Source organism: Amphiura filiformis, chromosome 4 (genome assembly GCF_039555335.1).
Source record: "Amphiura filiformis chromosome 4, Afil_fr2py, whole genome shotgun sequence".
Lineage (NCBI taxonomy): Eukaryota > Metazoa > Echinodermata > Ophiuroidea > Amphilepidida > Amphiuridae > Amphiura > Amphiura filiformis.
In genome coordinates this window covers 71340959-71354345 of record NC_092631.1, presented here as the reverse complement: position 1 = coordinate 71354345, position 13387 = coordinate 71340959, and the positions used below count along the sequence as shown (strand labels likewise).

Below are 13387 nucleotides of genomic sequence, written 5' to 3'. Positions count from 1 at the left end.
TTTCAAATTTGGCCTGACCTTGACCTCACATATGACCTTTGCAGCCTTCAGTCTTCAGTCTTTATGCTCCTAAATAAAGCAGATAGCTTGTCCAAGGAGAAATGTGCTGCTCAAAACACAGGTGCAGATGTGCCAATAGTGCAGGATATGTACAAGATGTGCGAGTAAAATGAACTCTAGATGCTTAGAGAACCTGGTGGACTGCAGAAGGCTGTAAAGCTCTAACTGCAGGGAGTGCTGCTGACTGGAAGGCTTGGACTGATGTTGATGTTACAGCTTCCACAGGCAGGCAGTTCCAAATTGGTATCGTGCGAATGAAGAATGAATACTTGTAAGTGTCCTGAGATGCTCTGATGGGCTGATACCGGAGATGGTGGGTTAATCTCCCAACGGTTGGATGCAGTTTGATGATGGGTGGAAAGTTGACATTTATGAGTCCATGATGTATTTTGTGGAACATTGAACACTGAATGAACAGTCTCCTTGTTTTAAGAAGGTCCAGATCTAACTGGTGAAGTAGTGGTGTGACGCTAGCCCGCCTATCAAAGTTTCCACAAATAAATCGGGCTGCTTGGCGCTGGACTGTTTCCAATGACTTGATGTCCCTAGATGTATATGGGCTCCATGCTGATGCAGCATATTCAAGCTGAGGTCTTACTAAACTTTGGTAAGCCTTTAGTTTCACCTTCTGTGAGCATGGTCCAAGATTTCTTCGGATGATGCCAAGGGTACTCACTGCCTTAGATCGAATGTTAGCAATGTGTTCTTTGAAAGTCAAATCACTGGAAATGGTGACTCCAAGATATTTGTGACTAGCAACTTTTTGGATGACTTGTTCAGCTACAGAGTAATTGAAGACAGACTGCTGCTTTTTACGGGTGATGGTGAGATGTTGACATTTTGATGCATTGAAGGCCATTTGCCAACTGTCAGCCCATGCAAAGACAGCTTGCAGATCTTGCTGTAATATCTGATGATCTTCAGGTCCCCGGATTTCTCGGTATAGGATGCTATCATCGGCGAATAATCTGATGTTGGACTTTATCCCACTTGCAATATCATTAATATATATCAAGAAGAGTGTAGGACCAAGGACAGATCCTTGTGGGACCCCTGATTGTACTGGGGCCCAAGCTGAGCACTGACCATTGATGTTAACAGACTGTTTGCGATCTGACAAGAAGCCTTGTCTCCATTCGAGCGTTCCTCCCCTGATGCCATAATGGTCTAGCTTTGTGGCCAATCTATGATGAGGGACCTTATCAAAGGCCTTACTAAAGTCCAGCAACAGAACATCCATTTGCCCACTTCTATTCAAGCATTCTGCCCAGTCATGAACTGCCTCGATAAGTTGCGTCTCGCAGGATCTTTTTCCCGGAAGCCATGCTGGTTGTCTACTATGATGTCATTTGCAGAGAGATGTTTGGACATGTGTGATAGAACAATATGCTCCATTATCTTGCATGAGATACAGGTCAAACTGATTGGCCTGTAATTTGCTGGATTGGATTTGGTACCTTTTTTGTATATCCCAGTCACATGAGCTTTCCTCCAGTCATCTGGAAGCTGGCCAGTCGCATACGATTGCCGAAAGATATAATGCAACATTGGACCTATCTCAGTGGCATAGTCGTGAAGAAGTCTGGCAGGAATGCTATCAGGTCCCCCAGCTTTAGATATGTTTAACTGCGCCAGTTGTTTAATCACTCCAGCCAGATCGATGTCTAAGTCATCTATGCTGGAGAATGGCGAGGGGCCCTTGTCAGGTACGGATGTCAGGTCTTCATGTGTAAAAACCGATGAAAACTGTCTATTTAGCGCCTCCGCTTTTGATTTGTCAGATGTAAAAGTCTCTCCATCAACTACCAAGGTAGGTATGCCAACAGCTTCCCGCCTCAGTGATCTTATAAATGACCAAAATGTTTTTGGACTGGTATCAAGACTAGGCCCTAAGATTTCTTCCATGTAGTGATGGTACGATTCACGGAGTAATTTGGTTACATGATTACGCTGTTTCTTGTAAGAGCTCCAGAGTCTCTCAGATTTGGATTTTCTTGCAGCACTGTATAATTTGTCCCGTTTCCTCATATGCTTGATTATATGATGGTTTATCCAGGGGTGGGATGGTTTCCCTTGGACATATGATGGGGACAGACTTTTCCATAGCTTCCAACAGAAACGTTTTAAACATATTCCAGTTTTCATTGACTGTTCTTGTGTCTGGCTTACTCTGGAAAAACTCAGTAGAATTCTGTTCAAGTATGTTCTTTATATTTTCTGTGTCTACTTTCTTAAAGTTGAATACCTTATGTGGGCATTTGCTTTGCCGTTTAGGTGCCAGATTTGATTTCAAACTTCATACTCCCCAAGAGTCAAGGATCATTTCCCCCGAGTTACAGCCCAATCAGAGCAACTTCTAATTTGACCTGACCTTTGACCTCACATGACCTTTGTGGTTTGATACTCCCCAAGTGTCAGGGATCATTTTCCCAAAGTTACAGCCTGATCGCAGCAACTTCAAATTTGACCTGACCTTTGACCTCACATGACTTTTGCGGTTTCATACTCCCCAAGTGTCAGGGATCATTGTCCCCAAGTTACAGCCTAATCGGAGCAACTTCAAATTTGACCTGACCTTTGACCTCACATGACCTTCGTGGTTTGATACTCCCCAAGTGTCAGGGATCATTTTCCCAAAGTTACAGCCTGATCGAAGCAACTTTAAATTTGAACTGACCTTTGACCTCACATGACCTTTGCGGTTTTATACTCCCCAAGTGTCAGGGATCATTGTCCCCAAGTTACAGCCTAATCGGAGCAACTTCAAATTTGACCTGACCTTTGACCTCACATAACCTTTGCGGTTTCATACTCCCACAGAGTACTACAGAGCGCGTACCACCAGTCAAAGTCTCCGTCTCATCCGATAATGAGGGCCGATTATTCTATGAAATGCGACAGGCGAGACTGCTACGCAATTACCGCGTATTTTTATGGTCTATCGCGTAATCGCGAAAGCACGCAACGCTCTATCGCGTATACGCGAAGGCACGATCGAACAATCGGCCCTCATGAATATGCGAGAACTGGTAGCATACAATACACGGGGACTTTGACTGGTGGTACTTTCTCTGTTTATCTCTTTCCTCTATGCATAATCCCCAAGAGTCAGGGATCATTTTCATTTAAAGGGACCATTGAAAGAAAATATGATTTGGTATCAAAATAAAGCTAATAACATATAGAATCCATTTCTAAAATGAAAAATGCAATTTTCCTTCATTTTACCCCCCAAAACAGCAAATAAAGACAACGCGCCCAATATTGCGTCGTTCCGCCCAATTCATATGTTCAGAGACACGTGGCAACCCCTGTGACGTCAAAGTGGTTATCCTTTCCGCTGCATGGCAACACTGCATAGGCCAGACTTGGTCCTAAACCATTACAATGCGTGAGCGTGTTTACGGCAATGAACTTTTCTGTGGCTTTTAGACCTAACATTACAAGTACATATTAAAACGGATATTTATAATATAAATTATAAAGCTACAATGACTGTTGCAAGATGCCGACCATAAGACGGACAATAGACTGGTAGGCCTACTATGATGATAGGTCTAGTTGCAAAATAATTGGCCAACAACGCAACGGGGAAACACAATATTAGGCATTGACAAAATCAAAGCTGGACGTGCTAGCTGCTCGGCTTTTGCAAGAGAGTACCCAGTGGGCACAATTGGTTGCTACTACGAGGGCTGGTCAATAAGTTCCCGCAACTACGGTGTATCTCCGCTCATGCATGACTTGGATGGCTGTTACTTGCGCTAAATTCAAGTTTGTACTTTTGTCTTTCAAAACGAATTATGTATTAGCGATGCTGAATGCTTGATTACGTAATGACATTAGCATAAACACAATAGCGTATGGGCACTGCCTGATTTATGGTGAAAAGTAGTCAAGAAAATCTCGCGCCAAATTGAGGTATTGTTACATAATTCCAAATATCTCGAGAATAAAAGTATAGAATCTGGCACGGTTTTTGCAACTTTATAAACCGATAACATAGGCATGATGCTGGACTCTTTTTAGACATATACCATTTTTATTAAAGAAAAGAAATCGTGTTGAATATCTCCAATTTTGAGTAGGCTTTATCACCCATTGTTCTTTACATAATAAGAGATAGAACGATTAATCGATGACAAAATTTAACCAATGGTACCTGGTTTGATTGGGTATCTACTGATTATAAAAAAGGGAGGTCCCAGTGGTGAAACCATTAACATTTCTTTCTTAATGAACCCTTAATTTCAAAAGGTCTTGTTTTTGTAATTAAAGTAGCACACCATAGAGAGGCTCTGGATTGAATAAGAAATTTGAATTTCGAAAGGTGTGTCTAATTTTAGCATAAGACTTGGTATAGCAATTCACTCACACAGCTACTGTTCCGCAAACCTTGTATTAGTCATATTTTTAGCGCGTTTTTGATGAATTTTTACTTTTTTCATACATTTTTGGTACTTTCAATAATGCATACCATCAACGCATGCGCATATTTCTACTTTTTTTGCAACAAATTCTATTGTCCTGACTATGATCTCTAATACCATACCAATAACCATATTTGGTTTTGTTTTATTTTGGAGATAATTTGGATTCTTTCTTCTGCCGTGTGGGCTCTTTTTCGCGATTTTCACACCATTTTTGCTTGTTGTTATAGGCCTATTTTTGGTGAAGTTCAAAGACGGTCCCTTTCCTCATCTGTTGACGGATACATTTCTTCTTTCACAATTATCAATTAAATATACTCAGATTACCTCATACCAAAAATAAGGCTTGTAAACTGCTTTGGTCCTTACTTCTGGTTCTTTTTATTACACGTTCCTCAAAGCCAATTCAAATTTCTCGCCAATGTTGACAATTGTCAGTGTACATATAGCAATGACTTTATGCAAATGAGATTACGTAATTAAAGGTACTCTGATACTAATTGTTGTGCGTTTTGAAAGACAAAGGTACAAACTTTATTGATCGTAAGTAACAGTCATCTAAGTCATGCATGAGCGGAGATAAATAATGGTTGCGGGATATTATTGACCAACCCTCGTATGTTGTGTCAACGTCAATATCTAACGTTGGACGACGGTTGCCCGACGTCCACATTCAGCGTTGTGCAGACGTTAGCCAACGTCGATCCAACATTGACCCAACCCTAATGAAGATGTAATTTGTGACGTTGGGCTAACATAATATCTTTGATGTTGGGCCAATGTTATTAATCCATCCATTGACCAACGTTAAACCAACGTTGATCCAACCATTGGCAAGTAACCCCAAATAGACGAAAAATCATGAAAAAAAGAGAGAAGAATATTATTTAGCAGCATATACTCTGCTTACACAGAGTCTTACACTTAATACTGTCTATATTACAACGGAAGCAATTTCCTAGCTTAATTTTATACATAACACTTACCTTGATGTACCTTCCGGGATTCGAACCCATGACCTTTGGATTATGAGACTGATGCCCTACTGACTGAGCTAACGGGGTTTACATATTCGATGAAGTGTTTTAAGTTAATATAAGCAATATTTTGATGGCTAAACCTGCTAAAGTGCATTATTTAAAGGATATTGATCAAATTTACTGTAAATATTGTTAACATTTACTAAATTTGTTGATTTTTTTTTTTTTTTTTTAAATAAAAAATCTTACTGACGATTGAATTCCAAAGTTTTATTGTTAGTATAAATATAATTATATATTTATTAGGTTTATATATTACATTATCACTAAGCATTATATTCATCACCATCATCATCATCATCATCATCATCATCATCATCATCATTATTATTATTATAATTAGTTTATCTAGTGGGCTTTTATAGTCTTTATTTAATGTTACACTTTTTACGCCTAGTAAATAGAAAATTTTGGACCAACTTGACCATTCCGATGACTTGGAAACAGTAGGCCTGTCAACTGTCATGCTGTTTACCAACGTTGGTCCGATATCGCGGACGGCATTCTGACCGTAATATTAAGGTTTGTGCGACGACGTTTCCCCAATCTCGGCGTAAGAAACTGTCATTTTAAGACAATATAAGCCAAATGCAACATATTTATCGTCGGTCGTACCGATGTCGTCAATGAAGTGTTACTTCAACGTTAGTATTTAGGTCATACGACAACCAGCGTATCAGTGGCAGACGATGTCGTCAATGAAGTGTTACCTCAACGTTATATTGAGATCGTACAACAACCATTGCACGGCAGTCATTATGTGACCTTAATACAACGTCTTTATCGCAGTTGTACCGATGTCGTCAATAAAGTGTTGCTTCAACGTTAGTATTGAGGTCATACGACAACCATCGTACGGCAGACGTTGTTGCGACGTCTTCAATCATTGGTGTACCGATGTCGTCAATGAAGTGTTATCTCAACGTTATATTGAAGTCGTACGACAACTGTCGCAGGGTAGTCAACAGGTGACGTTAATGCAACATCTTTATTGTCAGTTGTACTGATGTCGGCAATGAAGTGTTGCCTCAACGTTATATTGAAGTCGTACGACAATTGTCGCAGGGTAGTCAACAGGTGACGTTAATGCAACATCTTTATTGTCAGTTGTACTGATGTCGGCAATGAAGTGTTGCCTCAACGTTGTATTGAAGTCGTACGACGATCGTCTTAGGGCCGACATTACTACAACGTTTGTGCGACGTCGTCACTAATAGGTGTACTGGCGTCCTAGATTATTACTTGCGTTAACGTTGGAATTTGGTTGCCCGACGTCCGATCTTATTACAACGTCCATACAACGTAGTTTTTCCCGATTGTGCCCACTGGGTATGGAAGAAAGGCTTTTTACCAATTGTCAGGTTTTGGGGAAAAATAATCATCTCTTGAATATTTTAAGGTAGGCCCTACGGAAAAATAAAATACATAGGCCTATAATAATACCCATGGGGCCCAGCTAGGCACGAGAGGTGCTCGCGCCGGCACATCATCTGCAATTTAGGTGTTGCTGCAAATCTCGGCGATATTCCCTCGCCTCGTCATCGTCACTATCATACTCATAATTAGTTTTATGGTTTTATACATGTCATGTAGGGCCTACATAAAGTAATTGGAATCATATCTTGGTCATGTTGACCGGGGGTTGAATTTATGAATAAGTAAAATAAGAAGCTGCATACTAGATGTAAAAAAAATAACAATTGATCGTCCCGCCCGCTTCCTTTTGTAGGGCATTGCCATTGAGGGAGTCTGAAATTTCCTTGCTAAAAGTCTTTTTTTTCTTTAATGTTTCAAAAGTTAATAATATTGTCAATTGATTAAGCATTTTAATATTTACAGGCTTTGTTTTAATCATCCTCTCAGAGAACCATCAAATAACAAGAGCCTCGATCCTATCCTCCTCCTCTACAAGTTACCCAACTAATAATGTCCGGGATTAATAGGCCTACATAAATGATCGATTTGCATTGTAAAAAATAATAAATGATAAATAAAAAGGCCTTCCACTTCCTCTTTTTGATAACATGTGGACAATCAACTGGTATTTTGCTTTTACTTGACCTTAAAATATATAAGTGGTTTTATAAAATATTGCATATGATATTTAGATCGCGATCGCTGTTGTCAAATCGTTCCGGCACATGGGCAAAAATGTCAACACAACACAAAACGCGTAACCACAATGACGTCATCGGGAAAGCGCCCAATTTTCTATTTTTGATAAATGACGCGCGATGTAGCGTCGGAAGGGGGTAAATCGAGTACATTGTTTTCATTGTATTTTTATTTCTAAAATAGTTAGTTCTTCAATTGTTTTAGATATTGATTCTATATTTTTATGGGCTTTATTTTGATACCAAATCATATTTTCTTTCAATGGTCCCTTTAAGCTTTCCCTCCGGTCTTTCCTTTTAAAGGGAATTTTATCAAAGCGTCAGATCAGTGCCCCAAACGAACGAATTTCTCAACACGCATGCTCAATTCAATTAATAAATCAACCTCTATGCTGAAAACAAATTATCGTTGTTTATAAAAACACTATTTTCTCTGAAAATAGTGAAATTTTATGTTTTTTATATTACACACTATCATCGCTTGAATATTTGTGTTAATAAAAGTATCATAAATATTTAAATGAAGGTAATTATAATTTACTATATTCAGGCTTTCCCCATGTCCCCACGTTCGATTTAGAAGTAAACACTAATACCTCAACATTGGGGGGGGGGGGAATAATCAGGAGCAATCTGAATTTTGCATTTGCATATTTTGGATCAAGGTGTCTTCTTTCTTGACCGATTTCAACAAATGAGATCTTAAAATCCAAGCTAAACAATGCAGATATTGGCTGTTGGTTTTAATTATTACATACCTGTCTTTCTTTGGGATTTTCAAGGGGAAAATTGTCTGATAGCGATTTTATGATTAAGCCCGAGAATCATTTCAAATTATTTGTGGGTTGAGGATTCCATTTTGTACAAGAAAACACTACAGATACCTAGCTAAATGTTCCAAACAAGACGATAAAAAATAAGAACACATCCGATTTGTTAAAAATATGTTACATTGGAATATGTACATCGGACGCATTCTGGAGGTGTTCAAATTTAATCAGATTAAAATTTGAACACCTCCAGAATGCGTCCGACGTGTTACATAATAGAGAGATTGCAATTTCAAAATGCCGTGATCGTACGCCTGTCCATCTATTCAAAACCACTCTCCTGTAACGAAGCGAGGTCGCGTATTTAGCTAGTTTTGAAGATTTTGCACGTTCAAAATGAACGTGGAGACCACGTTGAAAATGCACAAAATTTGTCCATTTCACAATATTTTAAAGACAGTCAAGGATAATGAACATACGTAGGAAAGTCTAACTATTATTATGATCCCTTTTGTTTGTAAGAAATCATTACAAGCATTTGAATAAAGCAACAGGGAGGTGTGAAAATTTAACTTCATTCACACGCACGCGCAGTTCATTCGTACAGATTGTCCATTGAAATGCATGTGAGATCGGCCGTATAAAAATGACATTGCGATGTGCCTTTTTAATACAAACGTGGTTTGCAAACGCACGATCCGCGTTGAAATTGACATATTTTTACGGCGTTACGACGGTTCTTGAACGCGATTAATTTTCAACACGAAAAAATATCATTTTGAAAATAAAGTCATGTTATATGCATGTAGTGGTCTTTAATCTACAGAAATATTTAGGTTTTTAATCGGGAAGCACTGAAAAATAATCCATTTTAAGGGGCATATTAAGCCTGTTCTAAAATTAAATGAAGCCAACTTTTCGTTATTACATAGGTCACTGTTCATTAAAAATCATGTAAACGCCCTCCAGAGTATACCAGATGTTGATTTCAAACATTTGGCCGCATAAAGGCCGAATGCTGGATCCAAAATCGTTGGTAAACTATATACAGCCAATAAATGTTTGAACGTGCGTATACGTTTAAACGCACGGTCCACGTGCCGCATATGGAACATCGCAATCTGTCTATTTTGAACACATCGGACGTGTTCTGATGTATCATCTTCTTTGGCAACATTTATTTAGACATCTGTAGTACATTCTTGCACAAAGAAAATTCTCAACCCATAAAGGCGTGGACGAAGTCATATAACTTGATATAATTCCTGGACTTAATCATGGAATTGTCATCTGAAGATTTTCCGATTGAACACTTCAGACGAATGCAGAACGCGTCAGAAGCGTTTTATTTTGAGAAATGTACTGTGTACAGGGCTGAAAGTAACTGGTAATTTAATTCTTTTATTGTCTCTAATTGAGGTCTAATGCCTTTATTGAGATGGTGGCGACACTCAAAGAAAAACATAACGGGCCAAAAGGAAGAGAAAAGTTGAAAATTTATATTTAAAAAAAAAAAAGAAAGTCAATAAAGTAAACCAAATAAAAAATACCTACCTCAATACCCCTATCGTCAGCATACTGTAGGATTTCGCGGTATTCGGCAACAGTATAAAAGCCCGATCCAGATGTGCTTATACCTGGGCCCGATCCTAGCTGTGAGATAACGCATTTCGTCTCTGTCAAGTCATGACAACGATAACCGCCTATCTGTAATCAATGATGGTGTGTGTGAAATAATTATCGTGTGCGTTGATTGACACCTGTCACCCTAATTCATACTGAGGTATGTATCTAAAATTTGATTTCCAGCGGACAAAAAGGTGGCTGAATTAAAGAAACGAAATTAAAGCAACTACAGCGCGCAAAAGAATTAAAGACCCACTCAGTGATCCCAGCGCAAGTGTAAAAAAAATTAAATTGTTTGTAAATTCCTTAAAAGTGAAGGATAAGTCATTCAAATTTGGTATTTTTGAAATAAAATTTAGCAAAAAACAAAAATAAACAAACAAACAAAGAAAGAAAACAGCAGTATTGACGAAGTTGAAGCCCCATTAGAATATATGTAGCTAATTTATATACTGTCAGTATATAAATTACAGATTCATGTAAATGCCCTATTTTGTCTTAAATACACGGCTTTCGGCTGAACCACTAGCAGGCTATGTTAGCACATCTATGACGTGACAAAGGTATCAAAATCTTGAATTTTGATGAATTTTGATGATTAAAGACACGATGTTCAAAAAAATAAAAGATTCAAAAAGGAAATTGATTTACACACAACGCGTTCTCGAACAACAGAACCAGCGTCGTGCTTTGGTTTATTAAAGTGCAAAGGTTTCGCCATTTCTGTAAAATCAGAGCTAAAGAATACAGATATTGGACGCTCGTTTTAATTTTGGATATACAGGGGTGAACATAACTGGTACCTTAATTCTTTTGCCCATTGTACTATAGTACATGTATAGCAAGTACCACAAACTAGTCTAGATCTCAGAAGGTCTAAAGCACCTTTCCGCAAAGTAACAACTTGAATTGACCTATGATGTCACGTATTTACATTCAGAACGCTCAACCTTTTTTTTGGTGGAAATTCCGCCACATCCTCCGCCTCGTTATAGTGCTTACAATGCAAAGACCCTTTGAAATAAAAATAAAAAGAAGAAATTAAATTTTGTATGTATAAACTTCTTCTCTTCTTAAATTCAACACAACGTACGATTTGAATGTCTTTTAAGAACTAGAAAACAACCAGGGCAGGGGATTACCGGGGTCACCGAGCCAGAGGATGGAGCAAAAATGTCCCAAATTGTCCCGCTGACAGGCCCAAAATATTGTTTGCCTACTAAAATTGGCAATTCTTGACCCCTATTTTGCAATAATTCTGCAATAGTTCCCAAACCGCAAAATGGTAAAATACCAGGCCATGGAATGATTGTAGAATGTGCACGCATTTGAGAAAAATATTTACTTCAGTGAGTTCTGGTAGATCCGGAATCTCGATTCGCCATCCTTCGTCATCGGAGAGGTGAAAATGAAACTTGTTGAGTTTGTACATGCCCATTACATCAAGAAGTTTTAAGATGGATTCTTTGGTGACAAAATTCCTCCCAACATCAGCCATCATACCTACAAGAATGATGCGTGAATAAGACATTTTTTCACAACATGCAATCTGTATCATGAGACAAACGACGGACTGGTCGTTGAAATTGATCGTGTTTTGTTGTTGGGGCTAGAAAGAATATATATATAGTTACATATATAATTAATCTACAAATTGTTTGGATATTATGTTGAATTTTGATATATCAGACTCATTCGTTATCAATAAAACTGATAGGTATCAATCATTTTGATACAGCTTGTAAGCCCACTTTTTGCGAAGTGCGGTCAGTCATTGGCGACATGTGAATATCATCAGTGTTATATCAAATCGCAGCGTAGCGGTTTTGACGAGTTCTCAATGACTGCATTAGATTAAAGGGACCGTGTGAATGATCGTTAGTTGTGAAATTAAGTATATTTAGGGCGAGTTAGCGCATCGGTAGTTCCCTCGCTTTGCACCACTGAGGTCCCGGTTTCAAGCCCCGAGGCGGCCCAAGGACCCATGTGCACTTGGTTTATCTCGATTCCATGCTCGCTCTCGCAGGTTTTCTCCGGGATCTCCGGTTTCCTCCTGCTTTCAAAAAATCGGTGATTAGTTGTTTGGTTAACAAAAACTTCCTTCACCCAATGGAATTTGGGGAGCTACACAGATAAATGGTGGATGTTACAATCTAAGTGCGGATAGGTTTGCGCTATTCCGGCTGCACAATGCCTAGTTGATGCGATCTGATTGTGATGATTCACCATGCAGCGAAATTACAGCGCTTTGAACTCTCATCCGTGATCTGTGGTAAGGCGCTATATAAATACCGAAATTTATTTATTATTATTCATTATTATTATACGATTATTTATGTCCAAAAGAAACGAATAAGGCCCACTCTGATCATTTATCGTTTTCATTAAAAAAACAACCCGAAAAGAAGCCCACTATGATCGTTTTCCATTGTAGTTAACAGAAGTATAACAATACGAATAGGAGAAAAAAATGGAAAAGCATATAGATATATTTGATTTTTTTCGATTCAATTGCAACGATGAGAAAAGAAAAAAATCCAACAATGTTCATGTATTCGTTTTTCTATAACAAGTTTAATTTTGTTTTAAATAGTGAATGTTCTCAGTCATCCAGTCGTTAGAATCACAGAATACTGGAACTTACATTTTTAAAACTTGTTACGTTGGGTCTAAAACCATTAGACTCCATCAGGGAACTGACCCACTGAGCTGGTCATGTGACATTTTGAGACTTGATGACCCGGTCCCATGCATGAGATAAGTTGTGTCTCAGTCCCCCTTTCTTATTAAGTGATAGCTGCTTTACTCTCTCCCAGGCCTTGATGCCTCTGCTGTGCCACTGCTCCTCTTTATCATGAATCACTGCGTCCTCTGTGTCAATATTATGACCAGTGTCTTTAAGGTGGAGGTACACGGCGGAGTTCTGAGCCTGGTAGTTTTGTACTGGGCCTCCTATGTTGATTGAGTCTAGCTTTCAATGCTTGTTTTGTTTCGCCAACATAGGGAGCAGAGCAATCGGCGTCACCACACACAAATCCGTACACTAAGTTCAAGCGTTTTGTTTAGATTGTTTGTCTTTTACTTGTACGAACTTGTGACTGAGGGTATTATTTGGCTTAAATGACGAGGAAATCCCAAAAGCTTTCAGGTGTTTCTTAACACGTTCTGACAGTCCAGCTATATGGGAATATGGCGCAAAATTTTTTGGTTGAACCACACCCGTCGGACTGCTTTTAGTCTTTTCTGTTCTTGTTGGCTTTCAGAAACGCCCAGTTCGGGTAACCACAGTTTTTCCGCGATTCTTTGATGTGGTCTTTCTCATCTGGGATAAGTTCGCTCTCGCTAAT

General features: G+C 38.8%; 1 protein-coding gene across 1 annotated transcript in view; it reads right to left on the bottom strand.

The window, feature by feature from the left end:
• Positions 1-13387, bottom strand: part of LOC140149928 (beta-hexosaminidase-like) — a 40951-nt gene that overhangs the window by 21289 nt on the left and 6275 nt on the right. The window contains exons 4-5 of the mRNA XM_072171944.1: positions 11386-11543; positions 9969-10121 (exon numbers count right to left, since the gene is read on the bottom strand). Coding sequence (XP_072028045.1) covers positions 9969-10121; positions 11386-11543 — 311 coding nt within the window. The remainder of the gene's footprint in view (positions 1-9968; positions 10122-11385; positions 11544-13387) is intronic.